This window comes from Notamacropus eugenii, chromosome 1 (genome assembly GCF_028372415.1).
Source record: "Notamacropus eugenii isolate mMacEug1 chromosome 1, mMacEug1.pri_v2, whole genome shotgun sequence".
Taxonomy (NCBI): Eukaryota; Metazoa; Chordata; class Mammalia; order Diprotodontia; family Macropodidae; genus Notamacropus; species Notamacropus eugenii.
Window position 1 is genome coordinate 452,453,999 of NC_092872.1, and position 25,236 is coordinate 452,479,234.

Consider the following 25,236-nt stretch of genomic DNA (forward strand, 5'->3'; position numbering starts at 1 on the left):
CTTCCTTGGTCCAGATATAGCACTACTGCCTTGGGTAATATATCAAAACATGTAAAGGCACAATTCCCCAGGAGCATCTCACTCTGGCCTATGGAGCCTGCTCTGACCTGTCCAGGGCCTAGAGCTCTCTACTCTTGCAGTCACTAGGCTCAGGGATGATCTATGAAGAGACATGGGGTCAATTACCATTTCAACCTGCTTAAAAGCAGGGGAGAAAAGCTCAGAGACAATGGGTCTTGAAAGCACGATATAGAACCACCATGGTAGCAACCAATATGGTTCACTAGACTTCCTGAAAGAGGCAGTCCCAGAAGAATAATTAAAGTTTATACCAAAAATAGGATATGTTCAATTCCCAAACTGCTCCCTTTCAGAATCCAGGCATCCTTTTCATTCATGTCTGACCTCCACTATCAATAATCCTCTACCAAACCAGATTGGATTCTGGGATCCCTGAGACTAGAATGTTTGTTTGGGAAGGTGAAGAGGCCACTCAGACATGAAGACAGAGAGAAGCTAAGAGCTCAAAACTCCTACAGGACTGTGGAACACATCCTGGATGATAGGTGGTACCCTAACTTGGGCTTCACAGGATCTAGGTCATCCCCATTTTCAGTAATCCCATGTGCTTGGGGCCCAGGTTTGCTGATTCATGGACTTCTGGGAATAGGGCTACAAGGTTACCACTCTAAAATCTAAAGGAAAAAGTGGCACAAATTAATTCATAGCAAGGGAGTATAGGGCCCAGCCCAGCCCTAGCATGAAGAAACTTGTAGGAACTGGTTCTATTCTACAGCTACCTCTCAGGATGTGAAAACCCAGACAGAAGAGGGCCATATATGTCTAAGGGGATCAGTGTGAAGGCCCTACTCTGGTCCAGAAACTCTCCTGGGTGTCAGGTAAGGGAGAGACCCTCACCTCATTCTGCCTAAAGAAGCACCTAGTTAAGGAATTGAAAAAATTTCCCTGGGCCTGAGCCTAAGCTCTGATCCACTAGGGAGGCCATCAGAGCTCTGTCATATGCATAGTATAGTTGGTCAGGGCCGGGGTGGGGAGGCGTCCCAGGTGGCAGCTTCGACACAGCAGGTGGCCTTCCAGGGGATAGCAGCGGCGGCCTTCTTGATCATTCAGACGAAGCCCACAGTCCTGTGGAATGAGATGCACCAGTGCAACAGAATCAGCACCCATCACCATTCACCTCCTTCACAGATATGCAGGTGTTCCACCCCAGGGTCAGGATTCTACATACTAGTCAGGGATTCACTGATAGCCTACAGCCCAGAAATCCATTTACATCCCTCTCCTGAGACCGCTTCCCACCATAAGTTCATTCCCCATTCTGTTCTTGAACCTACTTCCCATCCTGGAACACAATAAGAGTGGGAACTGATAATCAATCTGAAGAGCCCTTCCCAAAACCCCACAGAAAGTCCTGGACATACCTCACAGTGATAGCATTCCACATGATAATCTCTATCCATTGACACCACCCGGATAGTCTCTTCACAGCCCTGATGAAAAAGGTACAAAATATAAACATGCATGCATGCTTACACAGACAACCCTATACATGTGCTGCAATAGTTCTGTAGATACAGGCAGACACCAAAGTGGATGAGCAGCCCTGAAAAGGGCTCAGCAAGCCCTCACACCAGACATGCTAGTTCTCCCCTGGCAGATGGGCTAAACCAGGCTGAAGATTAGTGGGGATGTCCACCCCAAGCATGTCAAGGCTTTTCCTGGAGAAGGAGGTTGATGAGAACAATTTGTTCCAAGAGTCATGAAAGAAGCTGAAAAGTAGGTACAATGGAACACCTAGAACTTGGTCAGGCATCGAAGATACCAGTTATCCCCTGCATCCTGGCCCACTGGCAGTTGTCTTGACTTCTGTCCTGCCACTAGACTTTGACAACTCAGAAGGAGAGAGTGAGGCTGATGACTGGGCAACTCTGCTTCACTTAAATCTAATTCATGATCAGGTCAAGATATCACCTATAATGTCACTGGTCCCTTTCAAATACAAAGAACAAACAACATACATGTACCTGGCTAGCCTGTGTACATGCCCCTGAGTAATATCACTGGTCCCCTTCAAAAACAGAGGACGAACAACATACCTGTACATGGCTAGCCTGTGTACCTGCATTTGAAAAATGTTTATGTACATCCATGAAATGTTTAGGACAGACCTTTAACCCCAGATCTCACTACCCATCCCCAGTCACTGACTGGCAGAGATCCTGGATTAGGTGTACTCAAGAACAAAGCCAGTGGAATCAAAGTACCTACACCACAAAGCTATAATATATCCCTACCTTTGCAGGAAGGATAGGCCGGGTACATGAGGCACATTTGGGTGCAAAAACGCTAAAAAGAAAAAAAGAGAGAGATAGGAATAGGAGTCAGAAGCTGAGGAATCATCTGCCAGAAATTCAAAGGTGTCTTCCACCAGCCTGGGTTCTTCTTCACAGGGCACCCTCTATCAGTAATATGCACAGGTATACAGCCAACCACCCTGATTTTTTTTTTTCCCATCCCTTTACTCACTCTTCCTGCCACACTCACTGTCACCACCACCAGATCCCTGAACCCTTTCATTTACTGTTTGATTTCTTGGTTCCATCCTAGTCCCTCCCACGATTTTTCATTTCAGTCTTTTACTTTCACTTGTACACAGACTCCTGTTATTTCTAAATCCTATGACTTACAGAACATATACAGAAGGAGCTCCATCTATGAGATACACACATATAGAGGATGGGGCAGAGATGGGGGAGAGGAATGAGAGCCCCATCATACTGATAAACATACACAAAAGTACACAGGAGCTGGAGAGAAGCCCCATCACACAGACAGACACACCACAGAAATATGTGTCAATAAATAAGCACCTATTACATGTTTGGCGATACAGGGGATTCCAAGAGTAGCAGTGCTAGCCTTTAAGAAGCCCAGTGTCTTGTTGAAAGAGATGAGATAAATATGTGCCAAGTTAAACAACAATACAATATTTAAACAAGATCTTAAAATAACATAAGAGATGGTACAAGATCAGACAGGAAAATTACTACTAATGACACAGAAAAGAAATGTTGGTGTCCAGAATAAGAGAAGGAATAGTACTACGATACTCAGTCATGATTAGACCCCACAGTATCCTGTTCAGTTATGGGGACCATAATGACAACCTGGAATATGTCCAAAGGGAACAACCAAGATGATGAGGGAATTCTAGACTGTGCCATATGAGGCTGCAATCTGGCCCTGTGCGACACTATGGATATTAATGACCTCATTTGTAAGATGGAGAAACTAAGACTCAGTGACTTGCCCAAAATCACACATCTGGTCAGTGTCAGGTACCAGATATGAGCCTAAAGCTTCCCCACTCCAAGTCTAGCAGGTTCTCCACACTACCTGCTAATGGAAACTGATAAACTGTTGTAGATCCTAAGGAGGGCACCAAACCAAGAGAAGACTGATGGCCATACTATAAAAGCATCTAAGAAGATCCTGGAGATATTCTGCCTGCAGAACTGCCTTCAAGCATCTGAAGGGCCATCCCTAAAAGAGTAAGAATTAGATTGTTCTGCTTGGCCTCTGGATTCAGAAATAGGAGCAATGGACAGATGTTAAAGGGAATCAGATTTTTGCTCTTTATGAGTTAAAACTTGTAATAATATGCGTTATCCCAAAGTCGAATGAACTGTCCTGAGAGGCTGAGGAGTTCCCTATCACTGGAGATCTTCCAGCAGAGAGAGGCTGAATGACCATTAGTCTCAAACTAGCTTATATTTATTTGTTTACATGCTACATCTCCCCACAGAATGTAAGCTTCCTGAGGACAGAGACTGTCCTTCATTTTCATCTTTGAATCCTCCATACCCATCACAGTGCCTTATACACAGTAAGTACTCACTAAAAGTTTGTTTATTTGAATTGGATGTTGTATAGGGGTTCCAGCTCAGATACTGGTTTGACTAGAAAACTATAAGGACCCTTTCAAGCCAGAAATTCTGTCTCCATGGCCTGTGATTCCCAGAGGGCCCCCATGTGTGGATATGTCATCTGCCCTGTGTTCCAAGGCCTAGGATCCCCAGAGGATCCCCATATATGGATACTGAATCTGATCTGTGATGGCCTGGGATCCCCCAAGAACCCTATGTGTGAATGTGCCATCTGCCCTGTGTTCCATGACCTGAGACTGTGGTTAAGCAATGTCTAGGCTTTCCTCATTCTGAGGAGATACAGATTTTCCCAGGATATGTTGTACATGGCCTGGCTCAGCCCTAAGCACAAGAATGACTCATTGAAGGTCCAATCCCTCAGGAAAGAAAAAAGAGAGACAAGTCAAGCCCCCACAACAAGAAGGGAAAGGTTATATAAAGGCCACACGAGGAATCACTTGGTCCAAGGACTGAACAGGATGAAGTCAGTAAGCACTTGATAGCTGTGTGACCTTGGGCAAGTCACTTAAACTCCCTGAATCTCGGTGTCAGCATCAGAATGATAGAAACTATCACAAAAGTTTGTAAACTATAAAATGAATAAGGATGAGTTATGATTACAACTGATATTGTTGTCATGATCCTATCTGCACTGAAAAGGACAAGAAGGCCAAACCTTTAATGCTTCAATGTGAGAAACAGACGCACAGATTCAGAAATGGTGACAGGGAAGCCGGTAATGACAAACAGGCCAGAGAAATATCATGATGAGCAAGGGGTTCACAATGAGGCAGGAGAATGAGAACAGTGCAAGGCCACATCACAGCCTGGCGGTGGGGAAACGTCTCAGTGCAGTGGTTAGCACACTACATTTTGAGTCAGAGAATATGGGCACAAACCCCTGCTGAGTCATTTACATTCAGTGTGACCCTGGGCAAGTCACTTGACCTCTTGGTCTCATTTTCTTCATCTGTAAAATGAGGGGGTTAGATCAGATGATCTCTAATGTCCTTTCCTATGATCCTATGACATGATAGGGCAGCATGCCTCTGGACCAGGATCATACACAGCTGTCCTGGGGCTACACACATCACAAGATCATATAGGTTGCAGGGTCACACTTGTCACAGTATCACACTAGGCTCTTGGCCCCATAGCCTCTAAATCACTCACGTGTGATAATCTTTGACACAGTAAATATTGTTCTTGACATCCACGGTGAAAGGGACGCCATCCAAGCACTCATTACATACAACACATCGGAAACAGCCGGGGTGGTAGGACTTCCCAAGGGCCTGGAGAATCTGGAGGCAGAAGAGACAGAGAAAGAAACAAACACACAGAAAGAAAAAGATGACACAGAGAGGGAGAAGGAAGACAAGAAACAGAGACATACATTCAGAAACACAGAGACACCCAAAATTACAACAGAAAGACCTAGATCTCTCAGGAGGCACCCACACCCCTACCCAGGGAACAGGCTTCATTGGAGCCTCTGGAAGTCAAAGGAAACTTCTGAGAGAAGTTTGGTAGGGCCCTAAAGTAGGTGATCCAGGGTCTCAGACAAGGATGAGCTGGGTTTTCTTACCATCTCCATGATGAGGTGTCCACACACAAAGCACTTGTCAGCTGTCTGCTGAAACCCTGAGTACTGAAAGTGAGGACAGAGAACCTATAACCAGTTATGTTCCCAGCCATTGCTAACACCCCCTCCTGTCCTCTCAACATACCCCCTCCAAGGCATTCCCCTGTCCCTATATTCCCATCCCCAGTCATAACATAGTAGGAGAGGAAGTCAGCCTTCTTGCCCCTTTCTTGTCTGGAGGGGAGATCACCATTGTATCTAACCTCAAATGGGGGGGGGGGGGGGGAACCAGCCCAGCCATGACTCATCATCCCCCATTCCTACCTCCATCAGCATTCCCACCACCATCAGCCTCACAGAGGACAGACGACCAAAGTCCTAACTCACCAGGAAGTCCTCCTCACAGTAAACTTTCCCAGCCACATTGTAGAAGGCCTTGCCCCGGAGTCTTCTCCCTATGAAAGAATATGGGAAACAGGGAAATAGTCATCAAGGCTATAACAAAGACTGGCATCAGCACAATACCTTCTATTCCTTCATAAGTAACGGACAAGTGGAAAGGAAAAGCTAAACACCTTCATTTCCCTCCAAAACTGATCTGACCAGGGTTAGTCACAATCCCTGTACTGCTAAATCCAGTTGGCCTTTTCTCAGTTCTCATCATCCTTGATGTCTTTGTTCCATTTGACACTACTGACTACCCCCTCACCTTTCAAGGCAACGCCCCACTCTGAGTTTCCTCCTATTGCTATGTCCCTTCTTTTTCAGTGCCTTTTGCTGTATCATCAAAGAAGTAAATCTGGCTTCAAAGACATCACTGACATTTAATGGGATGGGGCTTGATAATGAAATATGCCCCCTTTGGAAGACTGGAATAGTAATAGATATCGTAATACTAAGGAGATAAATAAATCTAACAACCAATGGAGAAAATGAATAGATACTGGTATTGTCCACCCAGACAAAGGAAGCATAAGAAAAGTTCCAGAACCACCGTAAATCTGGCATGGAGGTATAACTTAGCAGGAATGAGAAGCTTCAACTACCTGGACATTTGCCTGAGTTATCACTTCGCCAAAAACACAGAAACTAACAGATTTCTGACTTGCTACGTGATAAATTCATTCTTCAAAAGTGAAGGAATTATTGAAGGGAACTGCTCAACAAGAATTGTTGCTGACATAGAAATGATGGGAACTTAAAAAATGATAAGCAGACAGACTAAGAAAAACCCAGAAAGACTTACATTAACTGATGCTAAGTGAAGTGAGCAGAACCAGGAGAACACTGCACACAGTGACCAGCTTTGACAGACTTAACTATTCTCAGCAATGTAAGTATCTCAGACAATTCCAAATGACTCATGATGGAAAATGCTATCCACATTCAGAGAACTATGGAGTCTGAATGCAGATCAAAGCATACTTTTTTGTTGCTTCTTCTTTTTCGTGGTTTTTCCCTTTGTTTCTAATTCTTTTTTACAACATGACTAACGTGGAAACATGTTTAATATAACTGTACATGTATAACTTATATCAGACTGCATGCCATCTTGGGGAGCGGGAAGTGGAGTTAGGCAGGGAGAAATTCCAGAACTCAAAATCTTATAGAAGTGAATGTTCAAAATTAAAACAAATAATTTTTTCAAAAGACTAAAAAAAAAAAGAAAGAAAGAAATGATGGGAATTTGGGGAAGTAGTGGTCTCATCACAGAATTAGTCATATAGGAGAGGAAAGTTGGGTATAATTAGGAATGGGCCTTAGATTTGAAGAGTGGGGAAAACAAAGGTTTCATAGAAGAGAGAAATAGAATATATAAAATTCTATAAGGGAAGTCATCCCAAGAGAGATGAAATGCTCTCATGAAAGAAATTCTGAAGACACAAACCCAAATGATTCTGAGGACAGTTTGCTTTTTGGACAAGTTAAATTTGAGGTGCTTCTACCAAGTAGACCTGATCCACAAGGACGACAGACATGGGTTAAATGAGAATACAGTTAGACAGAACTAATTGCTTGAATTCACAAAGAGTAATTATAAATTAATCAGTGTCAATTTAGAAGGATTCAAATCTGTTAAGCTGAATGTTGTAGGCTGCTGAGTGTTTAGGATTAGGCTTGACTCTTCCTTTCCCTCACTTCTTACATTTCATTACAAGGTCATATATAACTCTACCTCTACCACATGTCTCACATCTGTCCCCTCCTCTTTACTCTATCTTTATCCATAGCCTCCTTAGGACAGACCCTCATTATCATCCACCTTGACAATTGCAATAGCCTCTAAATACTACCCCTACATTCTATACTTCCAATTCAATTCTCCTATTATTTCCAGAATAATCATCCTACAGAGACAGACCCTGTCACTTCTCTGATCAAAAACTTTCAGTGGCTGCCTTGCCAACTATATAAAGTTCTAATTCCCTTTGTCCAGCGTTCAAAGTCCTCCACAATCTGACAGCACACAACCTTCCAGTCTTATCTCATATTATTATCATATATAAACTGCAAGTAAATGGCTTACTCTTTCTCTCAAACACACTTAGCACTCTCCTACCTACATGCCTTTGTTCATACTGTTCCCTAAGCCTAGAATGTTCCCTAAGTCTCTCTCCCCCTAGTCATCTGCTGAACTTCTACTCATCCTTAAGCTCAATTTAAATGTCACATCTTCCATGAAGTCTTCGCTGACCCTCTAACCAATAACAATCTTCCCCCTTAAATTTTAAGAAACACTTTATTTTTCAATCCCCAGTGCATTGACACATCATGTATTATCTTATCCTCCTATTAGACTCCTAGTAGATGAACGATTATCAGAACAGGGACTGTCTTAACTTAATTTTATGTGTCTCTCAATACCTTACACCATGCTCTATACTCAGCTGGAGCTTAAAAAGTGTCTATTTGAAAAGTGCATTATATGGAATATATATAACAGATATAAGTAATGATGAGTATGAAGAACTCAGAGAAACTCAGAGACTTGTATGAATGGAAGCAGAATGAAGGAGAACCAAGGCAACAATTAATTCAATGACACCATTTTAAAATGTAAAGAAAACAACACAGAAAGGCAACAGAACTCTCATCAATGCAATGGCCAGGCATGACTTCAAAGCACTGTCAGGGAAGCATTTCTAACTCTTCTCAGAAAAGAGATTATGGACAATAGGTACAGAATGAGTCACATATCAAATGGGACCAATGTGCTGCTGTGTTTTGTTTAACTATGCACCTTTGTTAGAAAGGAGTATTCTACTGTGGACAAAGGGTTATTGGGATGTAATAATGGTGTTTTGTAAAATTACAAATAAAGTATTTATTGGGGGGGGGGGGAAGGAGAACTATTTGATGAATGAGCAAATGAACAACAACCCTGGCAGAGAAGCAAGGCAGCAAGGGTTTATTCCCATTTTACAGATGATGAGAAACATTCACCATAATCCAAAGAAGTAAATACCACGCACTCTTAGTTATCCCCAAACTGGTAGCCCAGTGGACAAGACACCAACTTTTGATTTATTTTTATTCATCAATTATTAATGAGAGGTATAAGTTTTTGGCTAAGTTTTAGCTCTAAAAGAGAGAAGGAAGATAATTTACCCAATTTTGCAGGAATGCATCCCCTACATGGGCACTAGGCTCCCCAGGTTTAGTTTGCCTACGTAGACTGTGTGCCCAGGCCAGTCATAAGTCATAGACCAATGGGTGCCTAAGGCAATGACAAGACAGAGAGTGCTGAAGTAGACAAAGGGGAAAACAACATCCAATATGCAACTACGTGAATGGAAAGAAGAACAAAACAACTGAAACCAAAATACTATGAAATTACAGTGACCATGCCTGCAGCTAAAGAAGAGATGTGAGAAGGGGGGGGGGGGGGGGCGGGCTATGGAATACTGCTGAGAACTTCACACTCCTTTGATGTACTGGTTAATTGTGCTGAACAAATTTGTATTGTTTGTTATAAGGGATGGTTCTCGGGGGTGAGGATAAGGAACATATAAAGGGAAATCTAAATGACAGAAAAATAAATCAATACAAATTTTTTTAAAGCAAATAATCCAACAACTGATTCATGACCCCAGTATTTATCTTCACGTTTGGCCTCAGGTCCCCTAGTTCCCAGAAAAAACCCAAACCTGACACTGCTATAAGGAGTGGCATGGCCAGCAAAGCCGACAGCCTCTCTAGCCAATCCCTGCCTTGTCGTGCCCAGCTTTTCCTATACTTCCACTTCCACCATACTAACTCTCTTAGTATACACACTTGCTCGTTAGCACCTATCTGTAGCAGGGGTAAATTATCCTATAAAAAAATATCCTAGCCATTTTTTTGGACTCTTCTCTCTTTGCACACCTTCTCACTCCCTCCTACTTCCAGAAAACCACCAAAAACTCCAATGAGTAGGTACAAGAGGGATGGGAGAAAATCCTCCCTCCCTCTCCACTGAACTGCTGGAAGTCCAAGAGACAGAAAGCATGTACAATGAAAGAGGAGTTCAAAAGATAAGAGTGAAGCTGTTTCCACAGTTCTTCTATACCACAAGTAGGGAGGCTCCTCCACTAGAGTCCATCCACCAGTGCTGTCACCAATTCTTTGAAGGAACCTCAGTCACTAGAGTCCAATCAGGAGTTCCCTGGTCACCTCTGCTAGTCTTTTCCATGCATGTCTACATATCTGCCACTAGTAAATCCCTGTCTTTTATGTATGTGTTCCCATGTCCCCTGGCTGCATGTCTGTATGTCTTTTGTATGTCTTGCATATATCTCCTATGTCAACAAATCAAACATGTACTTCTATGGGTGCATATCTACCCAGTCTGGTGCACCTGTACTGGTGTCTGGGCTAACTGTACTTACCGCAGGAGTAGCAGGTAAAACAGTTGGTGTGGTAAAGGCTCCCCATTGCCTGACAGGCCTGACTTGCACCATAGATGCCTGTCCTGCACTTTATACAAACTCCTGAAGGAGGAAAAGAAACAGAATATTTAGTAATTCACAACAAAACACTTTAGCCTCCCAACCCTATGGTCCTACTTGGGCGGCCTCCCTCCCTGCATACATGTCCTCATTTCCAAAGTATAATAGATTCAGTGACATATATGACCATCACCAGACAGAAACCAAGACTCAGAGCTGTCAGACCTGGGGCTTGAGTCAGAGTCAGGGCTGTCTCTCAGACATTCTATGTACCTCACTCCCAGAGAAGTACATTAACCCTACCAGAGAATGACTACATTTGAACCAAGAAATTCCATCACCCCACCTCCTAGCCTAGGACAAGATCACTCTTTGGAAAAACAATATTGTCGAAGGGAAAAAACAATAAATTTATAGTTAGAAGACCTGGGTTCAAATATTGGCTTGATATTTGCTAGGAGTACAACCACTTCACTTCTGCTCTATGGTCCTCAATGTCCTTATCTGTAAAATGAGGATGAGAAAACTTGCCACTACCTACCTTACAGCACTGCTGTAATAAAATCACTTTGTAAACTATAAAGTGCTATATAAACATAACAACACTGTTATCATTTGTTAATATTCAAAATTTAGTCTACCTCCACTAAGGGCAGTTGAAGGATAAAAGGAATGGGTGTGGCTCCAATTACAGCAGGAAATGTTCAGGCTAAAATTAAGACCGATATTAAACACATACTCTAATTTATACTATCGTTTTTTGCTCAATTCAGCAAACCTCTGTTGAGTATCTATTATGTGCAAGGAAGGTAGGAACTTATGATGGAAAAGGTCCTGACTGAGAGTCAGGAAGACATCTAGGTTCTAGTCCTAACTCTGACACTAACTACCTGAGGATCTTTAAAATTAATTTCCCTCTATGGGCCTCAGTTTAAAATGAGATTACTGGACTAGCTAATAGTCAAGGTCCCACATCCCTCCTCTAAGAAGCTTTCCCTGGTTCCCTCCTTCCTCTGCTCCATTAGAACTCAAACAGCACCTCATACATACCTCCCTCAAACTCCACACAATCTACCTTATACTACAGGTATGCATGTTTGTGTCTCCTCTTTCTTGCCCCCTCTCCCAAATCTGACCGGGAAATCCATGAGGGCAGGCACTCCATCATACTCATAGGATCAAAAGATTTAGAGCAGAGGTTCTTAACCTGGGTCCGTAAACTTTTTTTTTAATATGTTGATAATTGTATTTCAATATAATTGGTTTTCTTTGTAATCTTATGTATTTTTTGCATTTAAAAAAATGAAAAGGGGTCCACAGGCTCCACTAAATTCCCAAGGAGGACATATCACACACACATACACACACGATTAAGATTTATAACTCTGATTTATAACTGGAAGTGAATTTTTAGAGAACATCTAACCAACAGATGGAAAGATGATCTTGGAGTCAGAAAGACCTGAGTTCAGGTCTTCCCTCTGATATATACTGGCTTCCATTCTTCAGCATGGTACACCATCCTCCCTCCGGCCCACCTCAATGACAAACATCCACTGGAGGTCATTTTGGTACCATCCCAAACTCTAAATTTGGTCTAGGACAGTTAGTGACAAGAAAGTACAAAAGGCAGACAGAGTCCTGGTCTCCAAGAAATACAAACTCCCTTTCTTCCCAGGATAAGGAACAACTTAGTCTAGCTCTATCAAGGAGGTATCACTGGGACAAGATGATAGGACATCAGCTGGGACAGCTATGTCCCAGGAGCTCATTTCCCCAGATAGCCCTCCTCTCAGCTCCTTACTGGCCCAGATCACAAGTAAATATTCCCTGAACTTTCTCTTCACCTTGGAGTTCCCAGGACCCCATTAGTTGATACCCCAAAAATGTCTCTTTCTCATACCAACAAGATCAAAGACTGATTAGCTCCCCCAACAGGTTTGTTATTTATCTCTAACCTGGCCCAGAACTGAAGTCCTTGTCCATGACACAGGCAATGCTCCCCCACCCACAATATCCTAAAAACCCAGTACAATCTCTGTCTCAGGCTATCAGAACAGGGACAAAGAACATCCAGATCATCAAAGGACTCAGATAATCCTTCTAACCTACCAGTACAGTCAGTCTCAAGGGAAGTACTGACCCCCAACCTAGCTAAAGAGTCTCGCTTCCATAAAACAGCCCCCAAATCAAACAGGTCAATCAATCAGCAATTTATTTATTAAGTGCCAGGCACTTTACTAGGCACTGGAGATATGAAGACAAAAGCAAAACAGTCCATGCCCTCAAGCAGCTTACAGATCCAGAGAACAGCAATAATCGTAATGATAATCCAATAGAGCAATGGACCTGAAACTAGGAAAGCTAGATTCAAATCCTGCCTCAGGTATTTACTAGCTATGTCATCACAAACAGGCCCCTTAACCTCTTAGAATCTTAATTTCTTCATCTGTAACATAAGGATAATTATTGTACAATTTACCGCGTAAGGTAGACAACATATATATAAGTATATATGAGGCATATGTAAAGTGCATCTAGAGAGGCCTACTACACTATGGGTAGGCAGATCTTCCCTTCTTCCCCACTGTAATAACACTTTTCTCTTCTTCAATTTATATATACACCTATTCATTGTATTAGACTCTAGGTTCTTTGAAGATAGAGACTATTGTGCATCTTTGCATCTTCAGGGTCAAGCAAGAGCCCAGCTGAGATAGACACTTGGATAAATGTTGAACTGAATTAAATCTCCAACTTCACAGGCAAGAAAGCCCATCAGGAGCCACCTGAGAAGAATGTGTGAGAGACAGCCAATTAAATGTATGGGGCACAGAGAGAAAGGGAGAAAAATTCATGAAAAGGTACACATATATAATACACATGGTATCCCAAAATTCTTAGTGCAGCTGTAAGCTTTAGAAAATTGCACTAAGACTTTTAGGTCACTGTATATAGCTTAAACTCTCTTTAAATAAATCCAAATTTGCTTGACAGCCTGGAAGCTGATTCTACACGCGCCACCCCCCCCTCCCCACCATGGGACAGCAACTAGTACATTTGACAAGACTGGATTTGCAGTTTTCTAGGGACATTAGTTGTCCAGTGTCCTAACTGGTTGTGCACATACATATGGTTTGGGAATGGGAAAAGGTCAAGAAACTGAGTACAGCAAAAGGTCCCTAGACAGGCATACCAGGCTCACTACCTCAGCTATCTCAGACTGCTCCCTCCCTGGCCTGTAACCCAATTAACCAGCAACTCCTGTCAGTTCTACTACACAACGTCACTTTCATCCACCCTCTTCTTTCTTCTCCCATGGTCAACCAACTAGGCTATTTTCGGACCCCCATCACCACTCCTCTTCACTATTGTAGTGGTCTCCTAATCATCTCCTAATCCCTCCTGATTCCAGTCTCTACCCTCCTCAATTCACCTTCCACACAAATGATAAATTAATATTCTTAAGGCATAGGTATGGCCACATCACTCCCCTGTTCCAAAGCTTCTAGCTGTCTTTCCTATTGCCTATAGGAACACATGCAAATTCCTTAGGCCAGCACTTAAAATCTTCCACAACCTTGACTCAGCCTGTCCCTCTTGGCTTTTACCCACAAGGAGCAGAGGGGTAGGGGACAGTGGTGCAAGAAGGGATGCTTTTTAATGATTTGTTGTAAATCACATTTTTTTATGAAAACACACTCTTAAAACCAGAAAGCTGTTCTCCGCGGCACTTAGAGATTAGTCTTGTGATGTACTATGCCCTCAAAGTTGGAGGAGAGACCAGGAACAGATGGCACACAATTTTCAAACCTTTCTAGGTGAAGGGCAAATGAATGCCTTTCCAAATCTCTGCCCTGAACCTCCCCCTTCACCCATGGTGAAGTTCAACAGGATGGATCTTCCTCCCCCACCCCCAACCCCAACGATTTTCCAGCTTGAGCCTCCCGACGAGGTGATTTCCCATCCTCAAGCTCCTCCACCTACCCAAATCCTGCCCACCCTTGAAGGCCCAGTCCTCCTCCTGAAGGCCTCCTACCTCACTTAAGGACCCGGTGGGGCCATCGCAGAACCTGGAGAGAACAGGCAGTCTGGTCTTCCTAGCCAGTGCTGCTAGGACCAAGACTCGGTCTCTTGCTCCTCGTGTCTATGCCCCCGTCCCGGCCCCGTCAAGGGCTTGGCAAACACCTCCGGCAGAAACGCTTCGGGTCAAAGGTCACTCACCAAAATACTCCTTCTTCGTTCTCAGGTCCAGCTCCCTCTCCAGCTCCAGGGTCAGCGCCTCGAGCCTCCGCTCAGCGGGGCTGGGGCCGCCTTCCCGGCTGGCGGTCACCTGGAACGGCAGCTGAAGCCGGGCTCCGGACGCGGGCTGGGCATGGCCAGCAAAGCCCGAGGGCGGCGGGGCGGGTGGCGGAGGCAGCAGCAGGTCGGCGTGGGCACCCGCCGAGCCCCGGGAGCTCAGGCTGGAGACGCTGGAGCGGGCGCTGCCGCCGGCCCCAGGGCCTGCGCACCAGGGGGGGCGGGCGGGAGCGGGGCCGAGCCGGGCCAGCCCGGGGCTCGCAAGGTCGTGGGGCGGCTCGGGTGGCCCGGGCCCCCGGGGGTCGGAGCAGCTGGAGCGCGGGCTGCCGTGTCGCTGGTCGTAGCCCAGGCTGATGCCGCTGGTGCGAGCGCTGCAGGGTCGGCTCCCGCAGCCCTCTGAGTCCGCCAGGCTGGCCCCACGGGAGCTACCCGCGGCCTTGGCGCTGGGCTCTGGGGAGGGGGCGGCCAGGCGGGCGCCGGGGCTCTCGTAAGCGGCCCGCCGCTGGCCGCGCTCCAGAAAGGCTCCGGGCTCCGGGCAGTCCACCCTCCAGGCACGGGCGGGGGCCGCCTCCTCCGGGGGCGCAGGCCGCTGCCCCGGCCGCCCCCGGCACCAGCCGTCCGAGCCCGGCTCGGCCAGGGACAGATCGGCCAGCAGCGTACTGGCGCGGAGCAGCGCGGCCGCGTCAGCCTGCGAACGCTGCATGACCCAGCCCCGGCCCGGTCCCCGGAGCCGCCCCGCCTCGGGCCAGACAGGCGCGCGGTGCGCGCGGGCCTCCGGCTCCAGCTCCTCCCGGGCGGGGGCTCCGGCTCGACCGCGGCGCCGAGTCGTCACCTCCGCAGCCTCCTCCTCCTGCTGCGGCTGAGGCTAAGGCTGACGCTGAGGCCGGGCGGCGGCGGCGGCTGCATCGTCCGGGCCTCAAAGCCCATCCGGCCCGGGCCCCTCTGGAACCCGGCAGGGGTCACTGGGCGCGGGATCCCTAGAGTCCGGCCCCCGCTGGCGAGGCGCGGTCTCAGCGTAGGGGCCAGCGCGCGGCGCGGAGGAATTTGGGCCTCCGAGTTTGACCCTGGCTGTCTCCCCCCGCCCCTTCCTCCTCCGCCCCTCTCCTTCCGCGGGGTCTCGGGGCTCTGCGGAGTCCGGAAAGACGAGGGACTCCTTTGCGAGGGCCAGGAATGCGAGGAAGGAGACGGGGCGCTGCGGCCCTGGAATGTGAAAACTGCTGTAAAGGGGTGACCCTCCCAGAGTCGGGCTACGCGCCGGGCGCAGCATGAGGAGATGGCGCCCTGGCCTGACTCAGCTTTGCTCCGGGAAAGGCCATGCGGACAACCCTAGATTTTGTTTGACTTGTCAACATGGACTTCGGCCGTTCTGCCCCTAAAGGAGGAAGAGGAGGCGGCAGGCTCCCGCCAGAGACCCTAGGGTGCTGGAAGACAAGCTGCGGCTGCAACTGGAAAGCAAGCTTGCGTCCGCGTCGATCCGCCCCAGCTAGTGACTGGCGACCTCCAGGTGGCCAGACTTATCTTCTTAACTCCGAGGGGCTCCTGGGCCTCCCCTCCCGCAGGCTGGGTCTAGCCTTCCTCAAACAGCTGACCCACGTTCAGATTTAGCTTTAGCCAAGGAGGAAAACCTTGTCGTTTTCTTCCTTTCCCCACATCGGCAGCATTCTTTCTCAAGCCGTCCTCAGCCAGCTCCGGGTCAGTATTTCTTATCGCACCCTGACCCACCCATTTACACAGCTCTTGGGCTTTAAATTAAACAACCTAAAAGGAACTTGTTGGAACATTCTTGGTTTTTTCCTCAGTTTGAAGTTTTGTAGGAATGTCTAGCCGGTCCTAGGAACTTCTGGCAGAGCCTCCACGAGACCTTATTGTACAGGTCTGGCATGGATTTACCCTAGTGTCCTCCCTAAACATTAACAGTCAGGAACAGAACTTTTAATGTGACCGGAGGCCTAGGAAATGTTTCCCAGCAAGGGTATGTCCCAGAACTGTGGACAGCGCCATGGTAGGAGAGGCTCAGCTCAGAACCAAAGCCAAGAAGGGAGAGCAAAGTGAACTGACAGGAGGGGTAAATCCCAAGAATCAATAGGAGGCCTAGGTAATTATGAGGCCCAAATCACCAGAATCAATGCCCCTGTGCCACGGCTTTGCCCTACATTTGAAGACAGGGTCAGGGCTAAGCTATCTGCCTTATGCACTGTTGTTGCTCCTTTCCCTGCATTTCCAAAGACCAACCTCATTATTCCAGAGCTAAAGTCCTCTGCACATCCTTACTTGCATGAAATTTGTGAAATATTGGAAACTAGAGCCCGTTTCTGCTGTCCTGACCTATTTGCTCAAAAAATACAAGAGCCATAAAGGAAAGGTAAGCGTGAGGGTGGAATCCAGCCTTTATAATTACAGAATCTCTCTCTGACCTCTTGCAGAAAGCAAGAGCATAACATCCCACTACAATATCCAGTCTCTGCTTGAAGATGGCTGGTGAGGGGAACTCACTATTCAATTCAGCCTATTACACTTTTGGAAAAATACTTTTAAATAAGATTTCCTTTTTGAGCCAAATCAGCCTCTCCGTAACTTTGAACTATTGGTCTGACAGTTCTGCCTACCAAGAAAAAATATGGGTAAATATCTAAAGCCAAAGAAACTTTGTCTTTTTAAAAAAGAAAATTTTTGTACTTAAGAAACACAATCACAAATGTAGCCCAAAGAATTACACTTCACAGTAGGATATCACTATTATTTTAACTTCCCAGTACAGTAAAACTATAATCATTTAGATTAACTGGAAAAAAGGCCAGACCATTAATGAATATTTCAAAAGAAATGCAATTTTACTCCTTTCTAGTTCAAACTATACTAAAACATTTGCCACCTTCTAATAGATTTACCTAACAGGAGACACAACTGAAAATTCTTGGCTTTAATTCCATAAATATTAATGTCTATTTTGTGCAAAGTGCTTCAGCATCTAGCTCAGCACTTTGCACCATAAGGACCTAATATGTTTTGAGATATTGAAAGTATAAATATAAAACAATTCTTGCCCTCAAGGAACTTAAATTCTGCTGAGGGAACACAACATATACAAGATAATTTGAGAACCAAAAAAATTGGGAGGACTTCTGGGAACTTCTCATAGGAAGTGTCACCTAAAATAAGCCCTGATAGAATATAAGGACATTGAAAAACAGAAATCAGAGTACATTTCATGCATGGAGAATAGCTTCTGCAGGCAAAAGTAGGAGAAAAAACATCAAGTTTGGAAAACAAGTAGTAGTCAACTTTGCCTAGAACACTGAATATTGAGAGAAAGATATGAATAAGCAGGAGAAGTAGCCTACAACTAAACTAAGGAAAGTTTTAAATACCTGGTTGAGGTATTTTTATTTTGGAGATGATCTGAGCAGGGAAATGACATGGTCTGATTTTAGGAAGATTATTTTGACAGCTGTGTATAGAATGAATTGGCAAGTACAATGAAATCAGGAAGAATTAGAAGGCCAACAGAATAGTAGAAGCAAGGTTATGTAGATCTGAACTAGGTTGGTAAATGGAAAGAAAAGGATTGCCAAAGATGTTCTGGAGGTAGAATCTGCTTGAAAAAAGTTGGGGACATGCATAGCAAATCCAGAAACAAGGCCTCACAAAGGAAGGAGGGAAGAAATAAGTGAGGGAAGGAAGAAAAGAAGTCTAAGCAATTGTGGTTACTTGGTCTCAGGTAGCATATTATTCTTTGGGTATTTTTAGGCACCTATAAGAATAATAGGTTGTGGTCACACTATCTTTCATTTGTGACCTAGACCCCAAGAACAAGCACAATGACAGGGAGACTAGCAGTCATCTTGTTTTAAGTGTTGGTTATAAATAGTCCCATTTAGACCCTTTTCATACTGCATGTCCTTAGACATGGTCACAGGTAAATGTCTTTATACAGCTGCCAAAAAGATATTCCTAACACACAGATCTGATCATGGTAGTCCCCTGTTCAAACACTTCCAATGGCTACAGTCCTATCATGGAAAGAATGCTGGATTCAGAAGAAATTCAATCATTGGGTTTACCACCTGCTAAGAAATGACCACATAATTTCTGTGTCTGAGTTCCTTATGGTAAAATGTAGGGGTTGGATGAGTCCAAATAATAGCTAACATTTATTTAGCATTTTAAGGGTTTTAAAACACCTTATGTATCTCCTGTTTCACCCTGATTCAAATACAGAGGTGGCACTTCTCTTCACCAAGGCAAACCCTTCTGTATGTGCAAGTGATTCCATTTTATCTCATCATCTCCAGCAGACTTACTCCCTCTATTTTCTCCACTCTAACTTGTCTTCAATCTCCCCCATCAACTAGTTGCTTCCCTATTACCTCCCCCATTATCTCCCCCACCCTCAAAACTCCCCTTACTTGGTCCATCCATCCCTGACAGCTATCATCTCATATCCGTTTGTGGCTGAATTCCTTGAGAAGGCCATCTATGAGACTCTGCTTCCTTTGCTTGCTCTGCAGTCTGGCTTCCAACTTCATGATTCCAATGAAACTGCTCTCTCCAAAGTTATCAATGATCTCTTTATTGCCAAATCTAATGATGTTTTCTCAATTCTGATCCTTGTGCAACTCTGCAACCTTTGACACTGTCAGTCACTCTTCGTATGTTTTCATGACACTGCTCTTCTGGGTCTCCTTTCTGATCACTCCTCCGTTTCCTTTGCAGTATCTTCACCCAGGCCACACCCACTAACCACCAGTCCTCCTCCCCCAAGGTTTGTACCCTTTTTCTCTAATTCATCTCATCTCCTGTAGCAGGGATTCATTTATCTTAATGCTGATGAAACCCAAATTCATTTGTCCAGCCCTAACTGCCCATAGATTGCACAATAGGTCTCTGCCCAAGCTCTACTTTAATGGCTGTTTTCTGGACCCTCCTGGTTTAAGAGAGATTATCAATAATAACTATTTCTATTTCCCTCCCAGCTTGATTATTTTTCCTTTTTCTCATTAAAGGAGCCATTCCCTGACTACTTCTTAAAAAGGCCTATTCACTGAATGGGCGTTACCTCACTGTAAAGTGAGTACCTGAAAAGGCCTTAGCCTAAAAAGGTCAAGGTCTCCCATTCCATCTTGGGCCATCTTCAGTCATCCAGATGAACATTTGGTGACTGGATCCAGATGGTTCAGGAAGAGAAAGGCTGGTGACCTTGCACAGCCCTCTCTCACAAAACAAAGTCAAGTGCAAGTCATGTCATCATTTCTCTGATGTCATGGTCCTCTTCGAAAAATGAAGGACTAAAACAACTCTTGTATTCTCAACTGCCTATGAGACATCTCAAAACATCCCATAATAAACTTAATCTCAGCATATCCAAAACTGAATTCATTATCATTTCTCCCAAATCTTCTCCCCTGCCTAAATTCTATTTTTGAGATGCCACTATCCTCTCCATCATTCAGGCTTGTAACCTGGATGTGATCCGCAACTCCTTACTCTCATCCTCCTTACCCAATTAACTGCCACGTCCTTTAGATTTTTACGAACATTTGAAATGAAAACATGCCCTTTAGATGCATAGCCCCTAAAGTCTTAGGTATAAGACAAACTTCCTCATTATAAGGAATACACACAGACAAAATATCTTCAGAAAAGGCAAAAGTCTCAGACTACTCTTGAGCATGTCTTTCTAGAATATACATCAATTGTTTTAGCTAACAGTTCAAGAAAACCATTCACCAGCCAATTTTTCAAATTATCCTCCCATAAAGCTGGGGTTTCCAAACTTTAAATACAGTTTAGGTTTTTCAAATTAAAAATATGTATGCAAAAGATACTGATACTATGCAAAACCCACAACAATGTCAGCATTAACTTGGACTGTACAGGCATGTATAGCAAGTATTCAGATATCATTTATTTGGTCCTTTAAAGGTACAGCATAGGAGTATTTGAGTTTTACAAAACATCAAATATAAATAACCTGAAACTGTAACAATACACAAAAATTTTCTGATGCTGACATACCAGGCAGTACAAGCTGAAAATCTGAGTAAATTAACATTGTTTTACAGTAATGTACATAGTGCCAGTGGATATTTTAAAACAAGTTTCAACACACAGCACTTGAAGCATCTTTGAATCCATCTCAGTTTAGTTGAAGATGTGAAAAAAAATTAAATCTGAGCTAAAATATTTTTCCTAGCCAAAAATAAAGGTGTAATATTTATAACCAGAGTATTAATTTTACTAAACCACAGTATTTTTCTATCTACTGAATTATACCTAAAGGTATTTACATAAAAAGCTGTAACATGCACTGTGTATTGTCTTTTATCTACTGACTGTTTAAGCAAATACTTCTCTTCAAGTATTTAAAAACTAAATTCCTACTACGTTCAACAAAGCATACTGGAATATTTCTAATGGTTCTATCCAAATGAATGTTTCATCAAGGGGAAAAAGACTCATTTTCAAGTCATTGATGTGATTTTCCTTTGGAACAAAGGACATAAATAGTCTAGTTCTGGCCATTTAACACAAATGCCCAGATAACATAAGACAGTAAGAAAATGATGAAGTTTATTTTTATTCAGTCTAATGCTATAATGTCATCTAGCTCTTCAGACTGTTCTGTACGTGGCCTCTTTGCGTTGACATGTTCTTTATCATCTAACTTTCTCTTCCGGGCTGAGTCTTCTTCAGTGACATCAGCATTACTTGAAGGGCCTTCTTCATCTGAATCAACGATCAGCACATCATCTTGATCTTGAGCTTATTAAAAAAAAAAGTCACTTTTAAATACTAGTCTATGATAAACTATGCTCCCATGTGATTTTCACATTTCATATTATTATTCTCAAAAAACCACTGCACTGTTCTCAAAGAGCAATGTATCCTATTCCATTTTCAGTGAAAAAATGGGTCAAGGTCACAAGAACCGTGCATTCATTGGTTAACAAGGAAATGCATAATGCAAATTCAATTTAATTTAACATAAACAATTCAGATTTGAATCTCATAATCCATCTTTAAAATTCCCAGAGTACATAAGAGCAAGAGTACCCATTCTATAGAGCAGTAAAAGATTCAGAATAAAAACTACAAAACAAAGGAAAAGTAGCTCACTTTAATGGTTGATTAAAAGCAGTTTGAAAATGACTAAGTGTACATGAAATACAAGTTTCACTAAATCCCAGAAGCATATTTATACTCTAAGAACTCTAGAAAAGTCAAGAGATTGTGATCATAACCTTAGGAAAGCCCATGATATAGAGAAATCCTTAGTTAAATAAAGAAAGCTGAATTGATAACCTTTGCCCAACCCCAAACTTATTAATTCTTGTCAATGGCATCGCCATGATTCTCAGTCATAAAACTAGAAACATCAGCCATCTTTGATTATTTCCTCTTATCCAATTACTTCTTGAGTCCTCTTCTACTCCCTTCATTGTATTCCCAATGTCATCCCCAGAGATCAGATGCCATACTACAATGACCTGTACACGCTGGACACCTAATAAATGTTGCTGAAATGAACTTTCTCCTCCCCCCTCCACAACTACCAGGAAAAATTCTCTTCCTAAAGCTTAATTCTAATGATAACATTTCCCCTTGCTCCCTTCATTACTTCTCCACTACATATCAAATGAAGTCTAAACTCCTCCAAGCTGACATTCAAGGCCCCTCTAAAGTTTGGGCCTAAACTAATCTTGAACTGTTCCCCTTTCTGCATTCTAAAGCTTTAGCCATGCCAGACTATTTTCTTTTGCCCAACACATTCCCACGATTCCCCCAATCTGTATGTTTGCTCACATTGCTCCCTCTGTCTGAAATAACATTTCCCACCTAGCTCCACCAATCCTAACTCCTATCCGTTCATCAAAACACAGCTTACACTCAGCTTTACCTTATCTATACCCTTCTCCCAGCCAGAAATGATCTCTTTTTCCTCAGCACTAACACTTTCTACATTTCTTTTACCACTCTTTATATTCTGCTTTACATTACAGCTATTTGTCTTATCTGTCTTGCTACACGGTAAACCCCATTAATGCAGAGGTTGTCATATTGTTCTATGTACCCTCTACAATTCAGAAAACACAGTCTTTGACAAAATGGTCAATAAACATTTGCTGACGTGAATGCAAAGCCTGAATTGGCATGAAAGATTTGTCGAAGATTCCCCAGCCCTACTGCCACTTAAAATGTTCTAATTTTGCATCTATGAATAATTTTTGCCCAATGAATTTAACTCTGTATTCCAAATATGGGTATTGAGAATAACTCCTTTTATGTTCCAGCAAACCCACCCATAGTATGTCCAGTTGTAAACTATCACTACTCACTAATGAATAAGTTGCTGTTAAATGTTTTTACATGTATCTTTCCTAAGATTCAAGTTCTTGATAACTCCCATATACAAAGCCCCATCTTAAAAACAAAAAAATTCCACACCTTCTGGAACTTAAATATCATTTATTTCAGAAGTGACACCAAGATAACCAAGTAGTCATAGCAAGTTTCCATGAAAGATTTTAAACTTGATAACCATTTCCCTCTTGAGAATTAAATTTCATAATCAGGGGAGAGCACCTTCGATGAGTTTACATTGCCAGGCCTACAGACACAACATCCTTTATACCTAATGGCCTGGAAGATATGACCATGACTGCTGAAACACCGTCAGTGATCACTGAAAATTTATGGCAATTGGGAGAAGTACTACAAAACTGGAATAGAGAAAATGTCCCAAATTTCAAAAAAGAGAAGAGAATGGTATCTGTAAACTAGAGGCCAGGAAACTGGATATGGATTCCTGGCAAAATTGTGGAATATATTATACTGAAAGAATGGTTAGTGAACATCTAAAACAGGAAGCAGTGATCACAAAGTACTAACATGGTTTCATTAAGAAATAATTTCGTGTCCCTTTGTCATGTTAAGGCTAGTACGTCACAGAAATGTCTTAAGATATAATCTACCTATGTTTTTGCAAAATATTTGACAAAGTCTATAATACTATTTTTGTATTAAAGAGGAAGAAATAAAGGCTAGACAATAGTTCTGGTCAGGTGAATTTAGATGTGGCTGGTCAGGCATAAAGAGTGATCACTAATGGTTCATTGTTGACTGGGAAGATCTCCAAAGGAAGGTTCCAGGAATATGTACTTAGACCTGTACTAGTTAACCTTTCCATCAATGACTTGGATATAGATGATAATGACATTATCCAACTTGTAGATTACCAAAGAGTAGAAGGGACTGTTAGACACAACGACATTCAGAATCTAAAAAACTATTAACAGGTCAGATGAAATATAAAAGGGATAAATATAAAGTTTTACACTTGGTTTTAAAAGAAAACATCACAAGTACAAAATGGGGAATATGACTGAACAGCAGTTTGAAAAAAATTTAAGGGTTTTAGTGTGGAAAAAAAAAATGTGAGATATGCTTCAACCATATGATAAAATAGCCAAAAAAATCAAATGCTATCTTAGGTTATATTTTAGAGAAAACAGTATCCAAGAATCAGGAGGTAATAGTCTCACCACTACATTCTGCTCTGATCAGAACAACTTATCCTAGAGAATTTTGTTCAGTTCTAGGCACCACATTTTAAGAAGGACACTGATAAGCTGGAGAAGGAAAAAGGGTAGTAAAAAACCTTGAGCCCATGACATATGAGGATTAGAGAGAGGAAATGGGAATGTTTAACCAAGAGAAGACAAGATTTCGGGAAAACAAGACAGCTCTGTTCAAAAATTTGGAAGTCTATTATGTGGAAGAAGAATTAGACTTGTAGCCTATAAACACACTTAGAAAATTACAGCTTGGCCCCTGGAGAGCAAAACTAGGAATAATATAAACAAACTGCAAAGAGGCAAGCTAATAATAAGAAAAGACTTCCTAGCAACAAAAATCATCCAGGTTTCCCCTTCACTGAAGTTCTTCAAGCAAAGGCTGAATGACCATTTAATCAGTACATTTTAGAGGGGTTCCTTGTTCAAGTATGTACTGTTCTAGAGGGCTGGAGGTCCCCTTCCAACTCTGAGATTCTGTGAAGTTATTTACCTGTTGAGGTGGATGGCTGTGCCCCATCATCACTGCCATTACTGATGTTTTTAGCTGCCTGTTCTGTCTGTTTTGGCCCCACTTTCTCAGGGGCATCTCCAACAACTTCAAATTCCACATCTTTTTCTAGATCATCACTGTAAAAAAGTTATATTTTAAAAATAATGGTAACAAATTACCTTTTTTAAAATAAACTCTATAGTATGGTTAAGAAATAGGGCAGATTGGGGTAATCAAAGCTAATCAAATGTTCTATTATTATACCCATATTATTTATTTTGTAAATTTAAATGTAATAAAACATAAATCAAACTATACTGAGACTAAGTTAAAGATTCTTTGACTATTCAGAAGGCACACAAGATTACCGGATCTTTGCAAACAGGAGGTTGCACATACTGGTTATAAATAA

General features: G+C 43.0%; 2 protein-coding genes across 3 annotated transcripts in view; both read right to left on the reverse strand.

Moving 5' to 3' along the window:
• Window positions 1-861: 861 nt before the first annotated feature.
• WTIP (WT1 interacting protein) lies at window positions 862-15,621 on the reverse strand. 2 transcript variants are annotated; one of them, XM_072632020.1, is made up of 8 exons: window positions 14,685-15,621; window positions 10,401-10,502; window positions 5,920-5,987; window positions 5,536-5,598; window positions 5,121-5,251; window positions 2,316-2,367; window positions 1,443-1,511; window positions 862-1,146 (listed from the first exon to the last, which is right to left on the reverse strand). In XM_072632020.1, exons 1-8 carry the CDS (start codon window positions 15,460-15,462, stop codon window positions 1,006-1,008), a joined length of 1,404 nt encoding a protein of 467 aa, XP_072488121.1. In that variant the 5' UTR covers window positions 15,463-15,621; the 3' UTR covers window positions 862-1,005. The 2 variants fall into 2 exon arrangements, with proteins under 2 accessions (XP_072488121.1, XP_072488122.1); XM_072632021.1 differs by lacking the exon at window positions 14,685-15,621 and adding an exon at window positions 14,500-14,585.
• A 5,019-nt stretch (window positions 15,622-20,640) lies between these two features.
• The window catches only part of UBA2 (ubiquitin like modifier activating enzyme 2), a 28,045-nt gene continuing 23,449 nt past the window's right edge, over window positions 20,641-25,236 (reverse strand). Inside the window, exons 16-17 of the mRNA XM_072632015.1 lie at window positions 24,825-24,961; window positions 20,641-21,521 (exon numbers count right to left, since the gene is read on the reverse strand). Coding sequence (XP_072488116.1) covers window positions 21,340-21,521; window positions 24,825-24,961 — 319 coding nt within the window. The 3' untranslated portion in view covers window positions 20,641-21,339. The remainder of the gene's footprint in view (window positions 21,522-24,824; window positions 24,962-25,236) is intronic.